The 20,081-nt window shown below is 43.1% G+C and overlaps 1 protein-coding gene across 2 annotated transcripts in view; it reads left to right on the top strand.

Moving 5' to 3' along the window:
- The first annotated feature begins 8,035 nt into the window (after nucleotides 1–8,035).
- APP (amyloid beta precursor protein) overlaps nucleotides 8,036–20,081 on the top strand; it is a 317,332-nt gene continuing 305,286 nt past the window's right edge. For both annotated transcript variants that reach the window (XM_030204274.1, XM_030204273.1), the window contains exon 1: nucleotides 8,036–8,279. In XM_030204274.1, coding sequence (XP_030060134.1) covers nucleotides 8,226–8,279 — 54 coding nt within the window. In that variant the 5' untranslated portion in view covers nucleotides 8,036–8,225. The remainder of the gene's footprint in view (nucleotides 8,280–20,081) is intronic.

The raw sequence follows: 20,081 nt of genomic DNA, 5'->3' as shown, positions 1-20,081 counted from the left end.
AACAGTCCATATTTTTGATCTTGTACTGTACACACTCTTTGTAAATAGTGTGCATTCTTCCCCAATCGTGTGCTCATGTGTGTGCATGCACAATGGTTCATGCATGTGTTATGGTTTATGCACACTTTAAGAAGAATGCACCTTTTCAAAAAGGTGCATTCTTCTTAAAGTGTGCATAAACCATAACACATGCATGAACCATGTGCATGCACACACATGAGCACCACCACTTGATGGCATTCATTCTGGAATGAAAAATAAAAACATGAAAATTTTCTGGCTGCTCATGCCTAAAAATAATGTCTGAAATCATTAAAAAAAAAAAAACACCAAACAAAAATGGAAATTTTTACTCTAGGCATAGCCCTACTCCAAATGCAAAGCAGAACACAAGCTAGATGAGATACCAATAGGTCACAAAGCGAAGAAAACACAGCAGTCAGTTATTGCAAAAGCCACTTAAGTCCTCCTCCGCTCTCTCCAGGATAGGATTAACCCTTTGGAAGGCCCTAGGCAAACAGTATGTTGGACTGCCTTCCCCTGTCCATTGTAATATGAATTTTAAAACTCCCACAGTTGGGGGGGCCCTGCTTGGTTCTGATTGAAGAGGGAAACAGCAGATAAGAAGCAGTGCTCATTGATTCCTCCTGATGAATGGACAGTTCCCTGGGGGATGGGGAGTAAGGTTGCCAACTGACCCAGATTCACTGACAGGGTTGATCCAGTCCAGATTTTGGTCCACTGTATGTAGGGACTTGTAGTTCTGATTTCCAATTTTTTTCTTAAGAAAAGCAACACTACCAATCCCTGCATGTAAATTGCACTAAAATATAATACAGAATTTCAGCGCACTCTTATTACATTAGTCCCCACATTAATTTTATTGAATTCTGAAAGAGCATCTCAGGCCCACAGGGTGCCTGAGCCATCAAGGAGGGAGGTTCTCTTCACAAACAACAAATCACAGTATCCCACAGCTCTTAGATATCATTCTCCACACCAACCCTTTCCATGTAACCTGCATTCACATACTGCACAGCACAGACAGAAGTACTCAAAGGAGGGGGCAACGGGAAACAGTTGCATTATAGATAGTACCAGAGGTGACTTGCAGGTAGTAATGGAACCTCTTCTCCAATCTGTGTATTACGCTTTTATGGGATATACTGGTGGTTAGGAGCTAACCATTGCATCCACAGGCTATGACACACCTGTACACACAGGACAGAATGCCTCACCTCACATTTCATAAGAACCAATAGGAAACCAAGTAGTTACAAGTCAGCTTTTACATGTATTGTGACAAATGGATGTGTAGTCTAGAGGTTAGAGCACCAAGCTGACAACCAGGGAAACCCAGATCAAATTCTGCTGCTATTTCTTGTGGTCTTGGGGAAGTCAATTACCCCCTAATTCTATAAAATTGGGTGCGCCCAACTTTATGCTTAGCACGCAAAGATGGGCACCCAATCTATAGAATATGGTCAACTGCACGCACAACTTAATTTAGTAATTGGCTATTAATTGGAGTTAACAGTCAATTATTGGCTTAAATTGGTATTAATTGGTACCAATTAACAGTTGAGTATGCAATTGACATAGTCATTATTCTAGAAGCTGCACATGAAATTTCTGTTATGCATAACTTCTAGGGGGCATGGTCATGGGAGGGGCATAGGCGTGCCAATGAGTTACACACATAGGTAACAGAATACTAGGAGTTATGTATCCAACTGCCAACAGTTAGGCAAGAGTGCTTACACCAGCCTTTGACATGGCATAACTGCTCATACCTAGGTTAGGCGTGAAACTATAACTACAGTTCCACATGGGAATTTCTTTATAGAATTCACGCTCAGCGTGCATCATCCCAGCGCTTACACTTTGGTTCCATTTATTGAATTTGCCCCTTAACCTTCCATTGCCTGGGGTACAAAATTAGATGCACACCCTCTGGGGACAGAGGAATACCTAGTGTACCTGGATATCACTCACTTTGAGCTACTACCGAAAAAGATGTGAACTAAATACAAATAAAATAATGACCTATGTAATGAAATGCATCAGGGAAACAAAGATGGAAAACAGAAGGATACAATCATATACAATCATGTACATCTATCACAAATCCATCTTTGATAGCACAGATGACCTGGCCACCTCTTATCCTGCTCACTTTGCAATGTCTTATATCATCTCAGTCAAATGGCCATTATCTCTTTAGATTTCTCTGCAGTATTAATCATGTGGACACGTGTGGAGCCTTCATACTGCATCCTTCATGTGATCTGCTTAACTGATATTGGAGCCACTGTTGGCTTTACCTTCAAACTGATGTAGAGGATCCGTTATGGAGGGAAGATGGGAGTACCCTGGCAAGTCCTCCTGCCTCCCCTGTTAGAACTAGTTTCTTTCTGGTTTGATTAGAGATAACAATGACCATAATTTAAAGGGGGGGGCTGTAATCTATAGTTGATGTTTCACCCAATTATCATCTGCTTGGGCAGAATACAGTCTTTGATTTTCTTTCAAAGGAAACTTGCTTTGATTTATGAATGATCTTTACTCATTCTTTTTTCATGCTCTGCTACTGAGTTCTCCCTTTCTAATCCAGCTATTGGCATAAGTGTCTTTGGGTTTTAGAATTGTTTGTACTGCAGGACAAACATATTATATGGAAGGGGAAGGGAAATAGGACTTGATATACCACCTTTCTGTGATTTTTGCAACTACATTCAAAGCGGTTTACATAGTATATTCAGGTACTTATTTGTACCAGGGGCAATGGAGGGTTAAGTGACTTGCCCAGAGTCACAAGGAGCTGCAGTGGGAATTAAACTCAGTTCCCCAGGATCAAAGTCCACTGCACTAACCACTAGGCTACTCCTCCATTCAATCCCAAACACTCTGATACTCCTTCTTCAAGTTCTCAGATAGAGCTCACATGGCAGTACAGAGGCTATGTCTGCTCCTTGGAGTTAAGTTTCTTCCCTGAGATGTTGGGACAAATTCTTCATAAGACTGTGTTTTCTACTGAGGGTTGATCTCCACACCAAGGTGGGGGTCTGTAGCAGTGGAGTTGGTATGTATGCAACTGCAGTCAGATTCCAGCCATCCATGGAGGTTGGTTAAGGAAGGCAACAGATTTTGGCTGAAAATCTGTTGGTTGTAGCTGAAGGATGACCAGGTCCTGATGACATATTTGATTGCTCCCAGCCTAAAAACTGTTGCTCTGATCATGGAAGTTAGTGGCAGCAAGTCATTCTCTTTGTATTTGTTTTTTTTTTTTAATTTTCCAAGCTTAAAAATCAATACAGCTTGTTAGCAGAGAAATAGAATAGCTGGCTAGTATAAAGTGCTGGACTGCATATGCCCATAATGACTCCCATCAGCATCAGCAAAACAAGCCATAACCAGCCCACCCATTGTACCACAAACAGCACAGGTATTTTGTGCTCTACAGATAATGACTCATCATTCCAAGGTATTCAGATGCAATTGCTTAGGAGGCCACAAATTCTTTTGTGGGTTTGACCTTTTGCTGTGCATCATTGGAAAATGGTCTATAAAATTAACCCCCCCCCCCCCCAGTCAACAGAGCTTCAACTTTTGATTTAGGTTAAATGAACTATTTGGCTTTCCTTATTATCAGGGCTTTTGGGAATTTGTTTATATTGTATGTGCCAGTGTGCAATATCAGCACCTTTCCCAACCAGTCAAAAATGCCCAGCAACTGAGAACTGACAGAAGGGAAAGTAAAAAGCAGTTTGGGGCCTGTGTGTAGGCTTTGCATCTGCCAGGCCTGCCTCCTCTAACACAGTAAGTCTGCAGCCGGAGGGGGCAGAACTAACAGATGCTGAATGCATGCATAGGCTCCAGGCTACTCTTGACTTTCTCTTCTGCAATGGATCTAGGAGGACGGCGGCAGCAGCAATGGTAGTAGTAATGATGTGGGGAAAAAGAAGTGAGGGAAGAATCTGGACCATTGAGGAAATAAATAGAAGTGAGGTTAGAAATGAATTATTAGGAAAGGGATGCAAAATAAGACCAAAAATATCATAACGCCTCTGTATCGCTCCATGCTGCGACCTCACCTTGAGTATTGTGTTCAATTCTGGTCACTGTATCTCAAAAGGATATAGTGGAATTAGAAAAGGTTCAAAGAAGAGCAACCAAAATGATAAAGGGGATGGAACACCTCTCATATGAAGAAAGGCTAACGAGGTTAGGGCTCTTCAGCTTGGAAAAGAGATAGCTGAGGGGAGATATGATTGAGGTCTACAAAATCCTGAGTGGTGTAGAACGGGTAGAAGTGAATCGATTTTTCACTCTTTCAAAAAGTACAAAGACCAGGGGACACTCAATGAAATTACACTGAAATAAAACAAATAGGAGGAAATATTTTTTCACTCAAAGAATAGTTAAGCTCTGGAACTCTTTGTCAGAGGATGTGGTAAAAGTGGTTAGCATATCTGGGTTTAAAAAAGGTTTGGATGAATTCCTGGAGGAAACGTCCATAGTCTGTTATTGAGATGGACATGGGGGAAGCCACTACTTGCTGTAGGATTGGTTGCATGAAATGTTACTACTAATTGTGTTTCTGCCAGGTACTTGTGATCTAGATTGGCCATTGTCGGAAGCAGGATACTGGGCTACATGAACTATTGGTCTGCCCCCGTATGGCTACTCATATGTTGTTCTTATGTTGAGCTGGAGATGCAGGACAGGGCAAGGGAAGAGACAGGGAGATTCTGGGCATGGGGAAGCATGGATGTAAGAGTTTTGGTGAGGTTATACAGGGAGGGAAAAAGGTAGGAGGAGAAAATCTGGTGGGTAGGGGGAGGAAAGGTGATCATCATGGCCAAATGATTAAGACAACAGTCTTGAAAGGAAAGAGAGGGGGAGTTGCTGGACATGGTGGAAGGAAAAGGAACAAAAATGATTGCAATGGATAGAGGATGGAAAGAGAAGAGAGAGAGGAGATGCTGGGCATGGATGAGAAGAAAGGAGGTAAATGAAAGGAAAGGAAACAGTGAATAAAAGGAAAGGAAACAGGAAAGAGAGAGGGGAGATGGTGGACACATTGAGGTGAAGGGAAAGGAGGAGAGGGGGAAGCTGCTGGACATAGGTGGGGTGAAGATAAGGGAATCAAGGAGAAAAATGCTAGATATGGATAGGGCTTTTGGAGTTTCCAGTTCAATTATTCTCTGTAGATTTCTATTTCTAATTTATGGTCACATATTTTGTAGTTGGTGAGGCTCTATCCATGTTCTGCATATATGACTAAGGGGAGGTATTCTGCTGATACGTGGTTTCTATGTAGAGAATCTTATTGATTGTTTTCCCAATAAAAGGTACGCTGGCATTCTAGAGACTGGCATAATATTTGCCATGCTGTCTTTTTGTATTCTGTGCATCTAGTTGCAGGTGGTATGGCTCAGTCACCCTGACCCCTTAAGTTGGTCCTGTGAATAATGGGACCTTTTTTCTAGGAAAACCCAGAACTGCTTATTATACTCTTATTTTTACAACAAAGGTTATTTTAGTTTGTCTTCACTATTTTTGTCTTGTTTTGATTTGTACTTCTATAATTTATGTATTTCTTTTGTACTGTATTTTATTATATCATATGTTATTTTGTGAGCAGCTTAGTATTTTATATTTGTAGTATGAAAATAATTATAAATAAATAAAAGTAGGTATAGTTATAAAACCTCAATCTAGATTGTAATATTCTTTATATCTATTGTGTATTGGTGCAGTGAGACATAAAACTTTCAACTGATATTTTACATGCAGAAAATGGCTGTTATAAAATTCTAAGGGTGTACGCATTATTTATTATAGACTAGAAAAGGGTTAAAAATAGGGAGAAAAAATACAGAGAGAGAGGCTGGAGACAAGTGAAAGACAAAAGCAGGGGTAGGAAGTAGTTAAGAGACTGGGGTAAGGAGAAAAGGAGAGATAGATGATGGTAGGCAAAATCTAAAATGGTCCTTCTAACAGCACTGCGTCAAGGTAGACAGCAGATTGTACCAAACACATCCAAGCACATTAACGGCGCGGTTTGTTGAAAATCATTAATGTGCTTAGACGCATTAGGTACGTTCTGCTGCCTACCTTGACACAGTGCTGTTAGAAGGACCATTTTGAATTTTATTTACTATTACAGAGAATACTGGCTTACCCTTGAGGCAGGCGCCACTCTGCACCAAAACATGACACATGTCAGGCCTTTTGCATTAAAGATTTCTGCATTGTTCCAGTCTTGAGGGCTCTTTTATGCATTTTTGCTGTCTTGGTTTGTGTACTTTTGGACCCTCTCTTTTGCTACTCACATACAGCTCAATATTCAAAAACAGTTATCCAGGGCGGCCACTATTCAAATACGCGCTCTATCTGTGAATTTTCCATGGCACTATACAGGTAGTGCCATTGAAAATTCTTATAGACCACCCCAGCACTATTCGGATAGTGCTGCAGTGGATCAAGGGTGAGCGTGGGCTTCTGTTTAACTCTACAGAAAATCGGCAATATTCATCTGCCATCTGGACAGTTAAGTTAGGACAGCAAAAAAATAGGTCTGCATATCTATCTGGATAGCTGCTTAATACAGGGCTGGCCTCAACAATTGCGGGTCCCTGTGCGAGCCAGTTTGGTGGGGTCCGTCCCAGCCCCTGCAAATAAGGTGTAAGGGCTGGTAGTACAGAGGGAGGAGTAAAGAGTGTCACTGCTGAGCAGAATCACTACTAAGGGGGAGGGGGAAAGAAAGATGGAAAGGGGGGAAAAGCTTTAACTTTTGGTCAACCACCAGTTGCAAAGCTTACTCAGTTAAGTGTAAGGCCCCTAGGAGTGCGGGGCCCTGTGTGACTGCCCCTGTTGCCTCTACTTAAGCCTGACTCTGGCTTATTACATATACTAGGACTTGGATAAGCTGTCCTAACTTAAACCACTGCTATCCAGATGGTGGCTGAAGATCACCACTATCAGTAAATCTAGCTTGGGTCACTGCTGAATACATATATACAGCACTGCCACTTCTGTGGAGTGATGTTGAATATATGTGGGCAATTATAGGTTCCAACTTTTCAAAATGATTGCGAGTGCTAAAATCAAAGTGGATTGCCCCTCACTAAACAGCTGCCTATGATGTCTGAATATTGACCAAAACAGAACACTTATACTGTGAGCTCATCAGAGACAGAAAAGTACCTGTAAAGAGCTTTGACTGTATTTCTACAGAAAAATGGTATATTGTGTGGAATAAATATAAAGGCTGAATATCATATCCCTTCCACTTATACTAGTATAAAATAGTAGAAAAAAATAATTGATCCTCCTGTCTGCCCAGTTGAGATTCTTCTCTTGGGGTAGATAAGCAGATAAATAGAACAACTGCCGCTCATTTTTCTTTAATCTGACCTCTCAATTTTTTACCCAACAGTGCCTTCCATATCCATCCCAAATATACCCAGAATTCCTTAAAGTTTCAGCCTCTGCTATCTCTAGGCCACTATGGGCTTTTGTCATCTGTCACTATGATTCTTTGATCAACACTAAATCCAACACCCAGGTTCCTTCAACGTCTTATATTACCAAGATGTTTAATAATTATCAAAAGCTAGTGAAGCCACTGCAAAGACCATCCAGTCTCATACTTTTTTTGACGTTTCAGCTTTAACCATCGTCCCTCCATGAAGGTTACCCCAAGTCCACAGTACCATTAAGGTTGAATTGTTGCTCCATGCATTCACACACAAACAGCTCAGGATGGATTATTTATTTCGCATTGACTAAGGAGCTGCTATTGATGATTTAAAACAAGTCACTCACACATCACGTTGATTGCCCATAGGCACTTCCTACTCTGTCCATTGGTAGATATGCCCTACTACAGACACATGAAAACAGTTCAGAGCTTCACCCCCGCCCCTAATGCACTGACTGCAGCAGGAGGATGCGTTACACTTGGGTTCAGCAAGAGGCTGGGAACAATCCTGAAGCGCTGCCGCTGCATTGCCCACTTTGTCCGCTGGAGGTCGTACGGAGCGGAGTTGGATCAGCTGACGCGCGGTGCCCGGACGAGAGGGAGCTTCGTGCGCTGCGCTACACTGTTGCTGTTTCTGACCATTGCGGTGTAGTTCGGTCCGGTTCTGGAGGCACTGCTAGCCCGGAAGGAAGCCAGGAGCACGGAGTCGTAGTCTGAGCACCGGATCCAGGCCGAGATGCTGCCTTTGGCACTATTAGCGCTGGCCGCCTGTACGGCCGCAGCCCTGGAGGTAAGAGGAGGAGGAGGAGGAGGAGGAAAGGGGGCAGTGATGGGGGTGAGGTGGAGTGCCAGAGTACGGCGAGGAAAGGGGGGTTGTCCTATATGCACATCCCATGACCCATGGCACCATAGATCGTTCCGCTTGTGCTGTTCAGCCAACAGATTATACTTACAGAATATTCCATGCTTGAATAGGATTTCGATTGCACTAAGGTGTTGTTGCAATTAGTTAATACATTTCGGATGTTCTAGGACTGTTGCTTTTATATACTTTAGGCACCCAGGTTATTGTACACAATGCAATCTAAGAACCAAGGTGGTTACATACGGCTTATTCTGGCCACTGAGGTTATTGTGCACATCAAATTCTAGTCACAGGTTATTATATAGATTGGATACGCTGAGCCCTGAGTTTATATGTCAGACCTCCACAACACCGGTCTTCGTGGGCTGCAAACAGGTCTGGTTTCCGTGTAACACTGTGGCTCTCGGGCCAAATATATGCGAATGTGTGTGTTGAATATTTATTGTGGATATCCTGCGGATCCGACCCGTTTGCTGCCCAGAAGGGGTTCGGCTAGGCTGGAGAGTGGTGGGCGCCGAGGTGATTGCACGCACTGCTTTGCCTTGGCTGCTCCTTTTGTGCGTGTGCAGCAGGATGCAGACACTGTCCGGGGCGGAGAGCCGGGCGATGGACCCGGATCCATTGATTCCGACTAGATGGAGTAGGTGGGCTCGCTGCCGGGAAAGGCTCCGGGAGTGCAAGCCCGGGGCTGGCAACAGGGCTCGGAGAATCTCTTTGGATGGCGGCGGGGGTCTACTTACACCCCCCCACCTCCCTCCTCCGGCTGATGTTGTGCAGCACGGGAGGGGCAGATGCCGAGGCCGGGCTGGCAGGGTGGAGGGAGAGAAGATGGCGCCGCTGCAGCTCTGGAGTCATTCTCAGCCTCTTTCTCCTGCCTCATTCCCTGCATTGTTCCTTAGGCAGCACTGTTCAGCTCAGCTAGACGATGCTTTTTGCTCTCTATCCAGTTAGCCTGTTAAAAAATAAATCAGTATCTGTCTATTTGTCTACCTGTATTTATCCATATGCACGTACATATATATTTTTTAGCTTAAGCCTGTGGAATGGGCAAAGGGCACCCCCCCCCCCCCCCCCCCCCAGCGCCCAGCATTTCCTTTCTTCTCTTTCCTGCAGGTTCTGTGGGAAATGAAGCGTTTGATTAAATGGCTCTAGCTAGCAGCACATCGATTTCTTGCTGTGAGCACCTGATTTGCCCGTGTTTTCACTGCTTGTAACATTTCTGCACATTATTCTGTTGCTTTTTTTTCTCCTTATTTACATTGGCTGTTTGAATTCACATGACTTCTTGTTTCTACCTTTCCTTGCGAATTTCTTGTGTACAGTTTGGTGTTACAGAAAAGCAGCGTCTTGCAGGGTTGTGAGTGATACTGTTTGTTGGACTGGTCTGGCCTATGGACCATTGAGAGATGTTCTCCATAAATTGTGGAGACCACATGGGTCCCTTCTTCAGCCTGTGATTCAAGTATCATTCTTAAATATTTTTTTGTGTTGGGTTTCACCTAGTCGTTATTAACAAAGAAAGTATTGTATAGGTCAGCCAGGGCTGGTTTTCATACAGAATTGCTTCCTTTACCTACTCTGATCCTGGGCTGCCTCCCTGTGTAGTTTCTGCACTTTAAGGACTGTCTTGTTCTGGAGGAATTCACCAGCACAGCAGGGTAAATAATTGTATTCACCTTAGCTGAAAAGTTTTGGGGGGGGGGTGTCATTTACTTAGGCGCTCTGGCGTTTTTCGTACGCATTAAAAATAGGTGCGCATGAAACACTAAAGACGCCCATAGGAAAACATTGGCGTCTTTAGTGTTTAGCGTGTACCTATTTTTAGCGTGTGCTAAAAATGCCAGCGCACCTTCATAAAACATCCCCTGTGTTTTGATCTCCAATTAGCTCTTGGAAATGATCTAAAAATTTCCTCAGATGTTTTGAAAATAGAATCATATCAGACATGCATATATAAAGTTAAAATATAAACATTCCTGAATCCGCTTTGGTATAAGGCAAATATAAATAAAGATTTTTAAAAAGACATTATTTTCTGGCTTTGATAGCTCTAAGAGTATATCCCTTTCACTGTAAGGTGAGAGCCATACTACTTATTCCTGGGATCTGTAGCATGGGATCTTGCTACTGTTTGGGATTCTTTCAAAAATATACAAAGGGGAAAAGGCTACTCTATAAAAATTCAAAAAGATATGAGTGTTACCCCCATGGTAACAAAAAATCATATTACATAAGTAAAAAACATATCTCGCTGAAAAGATTCTACATTTTTATTCTCGCAAACAATTCAAAACTATCACAATTCTTCCACAATATAAATATTTTTTATAGTTTTAATTTGTATATTTTTAAGATTAAAAAAAAGGACAAAGAGGCATCAGATGGCCAACAAGGCAAGCTATTGTACCTCTTTTAGCGCACATCCAAGTCCAAGCTTTTAATAGCTTTCATCAGTCATTTGCCTCAATGTACCTAAACAGTTTTTCTTCAGTGTGCTTGAACAATCAAAAAGACTAATGACACAACAGTCTTAAATTTCAAACCTCATAATGATATGTAAAAAAAAAGAATGAAAGAAAAGTGACCACTTAACTTCACAAACATGTGGACGTCAGCTCTGTTGATAGAGGATCAAACACCCTGGGATTCTGCCAGGTATTTGTGACCTGCACTGGCCACCATTGAAAGCAGGATACTGGGCTAGATGGACCATTGGTCTGACCCAGTATGGCTGTTGTGTTCTTAAAAATTTCCCTTCAGGTTAGGGCTTAGCCCTTCTGGTAAGGTCTGGGAAACCTTGGAAATGGCCTAATTGATCACTACTGGTGCAGTGAACAGCCATATGGAAGATCTGAGTGTGGCTTCCATTGCTCTCCTGATAAAGACCCATGAATCTGTAAACTCTATAAAGCAGGCATTGCAGTACTTCAGATTTAGCAGTCTCAATTATGCCAAACCTGGTCAACTAGAATGCCTTCTTTATGGGTCTTCCAAAGCTTCCTCCATTAAAACCTTGTACTTAGTCCAAAATGCTGGTGCTCGGGCGATCGTGGGATGTAAAAGAATAAAGGGGCTCTTTTACTAAGCTTTGTTAGGTGCTAATACACATCTGCAATAAGTCTGAGCAGGAAACGAAGTGGAATACCTGTGGGTGTAATTTTGTGTGAAAAAATTTGGAAACAACCCCTGACACAGCACCAGTGAAACGGGGGCTCGCCGCCTGGAGAGGAACACTAGAGCGATAGTATCGAGCTAAGTGGTTTCGGATGACACCTTCTTGATAGACTTGATAGATTTGCATTCTACAGAACATTGGAAGATTTAATAGTACCACTAGTAGTATACAGTACATTGATCTAAGTTATAGTGGACACACAATGACAGCAGTGCACATAGTGTATTTGGTGATTTGAAATTCAATATATATGTGGGAGTGGAGTTTTTTTTTAAGCTATATGATGGCACGCCGAGCTCAAGCCTTATAGTCTGCTGAGTTGGACTGGCTGGGCGGCGACTCTGAAGCTTTTTTTCTCCACTTTCAAAACATTGGATTAAGCTGACAGCGGAGTGGGGGTTCCACATTACAGTTACACAGGGAGTGTGAGCCTGTGTTAGGAATTCCATTTATTATATTGAGCTTGCGTGTATTAATATTTGTTAGCTAATACACATCTAACATAGGATGTGCTAAAGCATTCTGCATTAGTTTTACCATCTGCGCATACTAAGCATGTGCTATTTAGTTTTTAACATTTTTTGGAGGGGGTATGTCAGGGGCAGAGAATGGGAATGGATGCATTAACCAGCTAGTGTGCTGACGTCATCACCAAACACAGGAGCCCTTAGGAGGCGGGAAGTACTCCTGCATTAATATTTTTAAATGGCTGAGTGCCAATGCTAACATTAGCACACTGCCAGAAATAAAACAAATAGGAAAAAGCCCTTTTTGACAGCCACACTTGAAATGAGCTTAGCTCAGCTTAGTAAAAGGACCCCTTACATTTTTTATATATTATATATTGTATTGAATCTAAGATACTGTTGTTGATTTAAGGCACACTGGGAATTGGCATTTACCTTTTTTTTTTAATTGCATATATATCAGGCAGCACATTTGCGTCATTCATCGCAACATCATACCCTTGATATAGCTTTCTTGCAGTCACCGCATTGAGCAATGATTCAGTAGCGCAGTCTTTTCCATGGCTGGTTCATGGGTCTCGAATTCTTTGCCCTTGGCATTAAGAGAGATGTCTTGATTATTGTGCGTTCCGGAGAATGCCCAAGGCGGCGCTGTTCACATGAGCTTTTAATACCAGAAATTGAGATATTGAATTGTGCATCTTTTTTTTCCTTTTGGTTTTATATTGTCAGCTATTGCAGGTATTTCATTGTAGGCTGCTCAGGAATGAAGTGGATAGGTGACATATATATATTTGTAATAAGTGAATAAAATGGATGGTAATAGTACTGAAAATGGATTTCTCTATAATTATGTTTGTATGATGTTATATGTATGTGTGTCTGCATATAAAGATATATGCACAAACTATGTGTATCACATCAGCATATTAATCTTAAAGCATCACCTCTATCTGCCCAGGCTTACAACTTACATGGCTTGATTTATAAAATCATTTCCCCATAGGCACAGAAAAGGATGACATGCTTTAGTGCACCTGGCTCAGTATCTTTTTAGCTTGGCTGTCATTGAAATTTTTTAATCATAATTTTCTAGTGTAGTTCATGTAACATTCACAGGCTAATTCACACAGCTATAATGTTGGGAAAAACAAGTATGTTATTCTCCACAGGTCCCCCTTTCTGTTTAATAATAACACGTTAACTGTATTAGTGCACAGTAACATTGCAGCACCCTAAATCTAGCGCAGAATGAGAAATCTGTTCATTACTGCCCAGAACCAAAGACCAAAGGGCAGTATAAATAAACACCTGATATTAAGATGCTACCAAATGATCTGATTGACAAAAAGTCCATAAACCATCTTTAAGGTAGACCTTTCTGAAGCTGCTGGGGGTAAATAACATGGAATCTTTCTGCTTTTTGGGATCCTGCCAGGTACTTATGACTTGGAATTGTCCACTGTTAGAAACAGGATACTGGGCTTGATGGACCTTTCATCTTCCCAGTATGACAATTTGTATGTTCTAGGGAAGTGAATCCTTCATGGGGTTGGGGTTAGAGAATAACACAGTTACCGTTACCATGGATATACTGCGGTAAATCAGAGGTAATGGCATCGCTCTAAGAAAAATTACTACGGATGCAGGAACAAAAGTTTTTACCGCACTGCGAGAACGGTAAAAAGCTTTGTTCCCGTGTTGGAGTCACTTACGCTTTCCTGCAGTCAGCAGGCAGAGTCAGCGATTCACATAGGCCAGCTCCTTGGCCTTCCTCCTGTCAAGTGCTGCCCTCTCTACTGCAACTTCCCGCTTAGTGTCAAACAGGAAGTTGCCGTAGAGAGGGCAGCACTTAGGAGGAAGACCATGAAGCTGGCCTTGGTGAATTGCTACCGGCTGGCAGCAGGAAAGTGTAAGGGACACTAAAACATCCTTGAGTGACACCGGGAGGGGGGGGATGCAGGAGAAAAGTGCTGGCTGGAGCTGCTGGAGCCAGGGGAGAGATGAGGAGGGGAGCTGGTTGGACCCATGGGAGGAGGTGGGGGGCTGGATTCGGGTTCTCTTTTGCTGACACCGGCTTGCTCTGTCCTCAGGATGTGGTAGAGGCACCAGAGTGCTATGCACAGGAAGGTTAGCAGAGGTCAGAAGACGTGCAGATTCAGCGAGTAGCTGACATACTTCTGTACTGCCATACCCAGGCCAGGCCTCCCGCCAGCTACAGCTCAGGGCTCACATTGACCGTTACTTGAGCTTGATCTTCCTCTTCTGAGTGAGCAAGGGGGGAGAGCGGAGGAGGCCATGTGACATGGGGGCTGAACCATGGGAAGGGAGGGCTGGAGGGAAAGGGAAGAAGAGAGCTGGAGGGAAAGGAGAGAGGTGAGGGTTAGACTCATGGGAAGAGTGGTGCTGGTGGGAAAGGTGGGGGCTGGAGCCATGGGAGGAGGGGGTAGAGTGAAAGGAGAGAGGTGCTGGCTGGACCAATGGGAGGAGGAGGGTGGCTGGTGGGAAAAGTGCTGGCTGGACCCTGAGAGGAGGGGAACTACAGGGAAGGGAAAGAGATGCCAGACCAAGGGGAACAAGGAAGAGGGAGTCAAATACTGAACCCACAGCAGGAAGGAGAAAGGGAACGAGGGCAGGCAGGTAAGCCAGATGCTGGAATGGGTGGGGGAAGATATGGAGAGAAGCTGGGTTGTATGTGGAAGAGGAAGAGAGGGGAGAGGTGGGTCACAGGGAGGTAACAGAGAGGTGGAATCATAATCATGTGCCTGGGGGGGGGGGGCACAGGGACACAAAGTAGAGATGCAGTGTGGGGATGGTATATGGACACAAAGGGGCAATGCCAGACACAGAAGGGAGATGTTGTTCAACAAAGGGGAGAGGATAGGGAGATAGAGAAGTGATGATGGATTTGGGGATTTGAGCACAGGGAAGATAATGGACAAGGAAGTAAAGGGACACAGAAGAGAGATGCTGAATATGGGGGACAATAGGGACACAGAAATTGAAGATGGATGGTGAACACGGAGAGAGAAGAGAAGTGAGTGAGTGAGTTAAAACAGAGAGAAGCAGAAACCAGAGCCTGAGACCAACATGATTTTAAAAATACAATGACCAGACAACAAAAGGTAGAAAAAGTAATTTTATTTTCCATTTTATGATTAGAATATGTCAGATTTGAAATGTACATATTGCCAGAACTAGTGTTAGACATGGCTGGGGCCCAGGGCAGAAATTGGGGAGGGGACCCCAAAGCCCACTGCCAGGCTACACTTTCTTCACCTTTCATCAGGCTTGGGGCTCTCTCTGGTCAGGGGCCAAGGGCAGTTGCCCTAGTCCCACTCCCCTAACACCATCCCTGGCATATGCCATTTTTATATTTTGCACAGTACAGGAGTAAATGCATCTCTTTCTTTATCTCTGACGTTATACTAAATAACTGAGGCTTGTGCAGATGGGGATCAGAGGTTGTGGGGACAAAGCTCGCGGAGACAGGACGGGGACGAGGACAAACTTTGTCCCCGTGTCATCTCAAGTTGGATACAGAAAGTGAAAGTGCCTTGGTGCTTTGTAGCTTTTACTATATGAGACGTGGGGTAAGGAATAATATATTGTAGAGGAATATATTCGAGTTATTCCCCAAGTTTTCCACGTCATCACTGTGACCCCTGACGCAGGTGCTAGTCACCGAAACACGGCCCGTGTCGGGTCTTTTTGTCAAGGCTAATTCATTAAAGAACCGTGTTCCATTTTTAAAGGCCCGTGGTGCTGTTTTTTTTGTTTGGACTTTAGTTTGTACTTCGTTCCCTCTCTTTTGTTATATCCAAATCTCGAGTTGGGGTAACATGCTATGCTAACATATTCCTGTGGTTTGTAATATGACCTGAACTCAGAATACCTTTTGTTTTCTTACACATTGCCTTTTCTGCAGTTTCTTTTTAATTTATGTTGCTCGCCCCAGCTAGAAGGCAGTTTTGCTTATGGACAAAGACGTTAGCGTGTGGTTTACCTTTTTCTATTTCATTTTCGAATGAGAATCTTGCCAAGCTTGTTAACAGCACATGTTGATCTGTGCCTCTCATTCATTCACAAAGAAGCTTGACAGTGTTGTTGGGTCTTTGTATTTGGTTTTGATAAACCTGTTTTCTAGATTAATTGGGCGCTCTGCTTCTGTTGGTCTCACTGAGAGCTATGTGAGGTGAGTGTCTCATGTGATCCCTTGCACTGAGTGAATAAATCATTCAGTCCTGCGCTCTTGCTCTTATATGCCTTAGGAGACATATATTGTCTGTTCTCTCCAAGGTCACATAACACATTCTCATTTTTTTTTTAATCTTCTGGTGCATCTTGGCATCTTTGTTCCTCTTTGCTTGGCAGATCTTAGTCCTGTTGCATGCACTGTTCTGTAGGCTCTTTTTAATAGCGTGTGTCAGCCATGCTGTTTAAATGGAAGGTCACTTTGATCTAAGTGCCTAGGTTCGTCGTCAGGAGAGAGGTGATTACCTCCTGTCTGGAATTGCATGTTTAGCTCTTGGCATTAGGCTGAAATGGACTTCTCAAGTCATGTGATCATGGTCTAGTGCTTTAGTGTTCTGCGCTGAGAGTTGTTGAGTGTACACAGAAAGTATCCACCAGATATTGGAACATTCCAAAGAGTGACAGTCATGCATTCCTCTGTTTCCTTTGATAGTGCTGATTTTGGAATATGCTTGCAAGTCATAAACTTCCTACTTAGTGCCATTGATCTCACCTCATATTCCAGGCGATCGCTTCACTGTGCACAGGATTGTCATCTTTCTCTCACCTCTGTTTTACAAGCAAGGCATTGTGCCTATAATATTCTCCTTTCTGTCCTTTGTAAAGAGTCCTATCTGAAATTTAACACTGGCTTGAAGGCCTGCCTTTTTACCTAGGCTTTTGGAGAGGCTCCCTGAACTATGGGGCCCTTTTACGAAAGCTTAGCTTATGCTAAATGCAGAGCACCCTATTTTATACCTATGGGCTGTGTGGCACTTAGCGCACACTAATGTCTGTTAGCGCACACTAAGCTTTAGTACAAGGCCAGTGCCACCCGGTTAGTGCGGCAGGGGGCTCCAGCCTTTGGAGGGCTCCATCATGCCAAAATCACCGTAGATGCGATAACAAAACGTTTTACTGCCCCACAGGAACAATAGAAAATGTTCCCGCAGTAAAAAATCCTTTCCTCCCTGCCCCCTTTCCCGGCTTTTTCCCTGCAGATCTCATGTACAAGATCCTGCAGCAGTGCAGCTGGCAGCAATTCAAAGTAAGGGAGGCAGTCTCCGTGGCCTTCCTCCTGCCACATCCCACCCTCTCTACTGCAGCTTCCTGTTTAGCATCAAAACAGGAAGTTGCAGTAGAGAGGGTGGAACGCGGCAGAAGGAAGGCCATGGAGACAGCCTATTTTATTGTGAATCGTTGCCGACTGCAGGAACCTGTATGTGAGACCCATGGGAAGGAGGGAGGGATGAAAAGTGCTGGCTGGACCCATGGAAGGGAAAGGAGAAGTGGAGGGGGGGCTGGACTGGACCCATGGGAGGAGGGGGCGTGGAAAAACTTTGCAGGGGGGCGCCAATACATATGCTTGCAGGGGCACCAGAAACTCTTGTACCGGCTCTGCTTTAGTAAAAGGGCCCCTATGAGCACTATGTCCACCTTGGGGGTCAGCAACCAAGAAAAAGATCTAGGTGCCGTTGTAGATAACATGCTGAAATCTTCTGCACAGTGTGCGGTGGTGGCCAAAAAAGCAAACAGGATGTTAGGAATTATTAGGAAAGGAATGGTGAATAAGACCGAAAATACTATAATGCCTCTGTATCTCTCCATGGTGCGACCTCACCTTGAGTATTGTGTTCATTTCTGATCGCCGTATCTCAAAAAAGATATAGCAGAATTAGAAAAGGTTCAAAGAAGAGCGATCAAAATGATAAAGGGGATGGAACTCCTCTCATATGAGGAGAGGCTAAAGAGGTTAGGGCTCTTCAGCTTGGAAAAGAGACAGTTGAGGGGAGATACGACTGAGATCCTGAGTGGTGTAGATTGAGTAGATGAAGTAAATCGATTTTTTTTTCTCATTCCAAAAGTACAAGGACTAGGGGACACTCAAAGAAGTTATATGGGAATACTTTTAAAACAAATAGGAGGAAATATTTTTTCACTCAAAGAATAGTTAATCTCTGGAACTCTTTGCCGGAGGATGTAGTAACAGTGGTTAGCTTATCTGGGTTTAAAAAAGGATTGGACAAGTTCCTGGAGGAAAAGTCTGTAGTCTGCTATTAAGGCAGACATGGGGAGCAACTGTTTGCCCTGGGATTGGTAGCATGGAGTGTTGCCATGATTTGGGTATCTGTTAGGTACTTGTGACCTGACTTGGTCACTGTTGGAAGCAGGATACTGGGCTAGATGGATCATTGATCTAACCCAGTATGGCTGCTCTTATGTTTTTATGCACTAGCTGGGGTACAGCCTTGCCCTCACAACCTCTTTTCTGTGTCTTTTTCCCTGTTTCTTTTCTTTCAGATAGTGACAATTCCTTTTCAGTTTTCTGAGACACTTTTTATTGAACATAGCTTTGGTTGCTTTGCACGAAAGGCGGGATATCAAATACTGATAAAGAGAAACATTTTACAATCGTAATCATTTACCTGATAAAACTGTCAGAAATACAGTTTAAGGGGTCGTTTTACTAAGGTGTGCTGAAAAATGGCTTGTGGTATGTAGGCGCAAGTTTTGGGGGCGCATGTAAAAAAAGGCCTTTTAAAATGTTTTGCCGAAAATGGACATGCGACAAAATCAAAATTGCCGTATGTACATTTTGGGTCTGCAACCTTACTGCCAGCCATTGACCTAGCAGTAAAGTCTCATGCGGTAACCTACGCGCATCAAATGCCACTTGATGTGCATCTAAAAATAAAAATGATTTTTCAGCCACGAGTATCGTGCGCCAAAAATGAAATTACCGCAAGAGCCACGCATTAACGGCGGTAACTCCATTTTGTCATGCATTGGGCACGCATAGATGCTTACGCGGCTGGGCCCTTAAGTGAAATACTATTGAAAGCTTTGTTTTGTAGATCAATGGTAATAACTGAATTTATTAACTGAAACAGTTTATCTTGAAAGTTCCATGTCAGCTCTAGAAGCCTGGGGAACCGGTGAAGCAGTGAGAGTGAAAATAGTCTCCTGTATGGGGCACGCTAGACGGGATACCTGGTTTCAGGCCTAATATCGTTATATCGCATTTTGGGAGTTTCATAGTGTGATGAACATTGAAAAAGTGTTTGGAAAACCAGGGTAGTCGGCTGAAGCCTCTTAGTTGCTGTGCCTGGACCCCACCATTGTTCAGTTGGTTGTTTTCCTGTGCAAGGTTTAGGGTATGGGTAAGGGTAGTGCCTTTGTGTCCTGCAACAAGAGCGGTGAGGCTGTCCCTGCTGCTCTGACCATGCTTGGAAAGATGCTGCCTAGGCTGGAAACTGATGTAGGCATAATTTACTGCTTGGTGATCTTAATATTTTAAAGTGGAGCAAATAAAACAGTTATTAGCAGGCTGCATGAAAAATAAGCTCATTTGATTTTATTATGCAGTCTCTTGTACGCTTCATCTCAAAATAAAAAAGAACCTTTTTTATAAAATTGGTCTAATTTCCTTGCAAAACACGACAGGTTTCTTTTTATGTCTTCTCTTTATCTTAAATCGTGCTTCAGTTGAACTAATTTCGTTCTGTGGAAAGTGCTACACTGATGGTAGGGGAACATGTTTCTCCACGGGTCTGGGTAGATGGAATTATTATTTAATTTTATGCATTTAGCCAAAATGTCCTGCAGCTGATTCTAATGGAATACATTAAATGTAAATAGAAAATTAAATAGAAGGGGGAAAAAAAACTTGTTTCTGGTTCTAAACTCGTTTCATCTGCTCATGGAGGAGTCTACACATGACAACAGTATTAACATCCCTTTTTTCAAATATATGGCTGAGCATTGTTAATGTCCATGGGAGACAAGGATATCCATTGAGGGGCAATTTTCTAACAAGACACCTAGGGCCCTGTTTACTAAGCCATGCTATAG

This window comes from Microcaecilia unicolor, chromosome 5, assembly GCF_901765095.1.
Source record: "Microcaecilia unicolor chromosome 5, aMicUni1.1, whole genome shotgun sequence".
NCBI lineage: Eukaryota > Metazoa > Chordata > Amphibia > Gymnophiona > Siphonopidae > Microcaecilia > Microcaecilia unicolor.
Note: the sequence above shows the minus strand (reverse complement) of the source record. Positions and strands in the feature narration are given on the sequence as shown.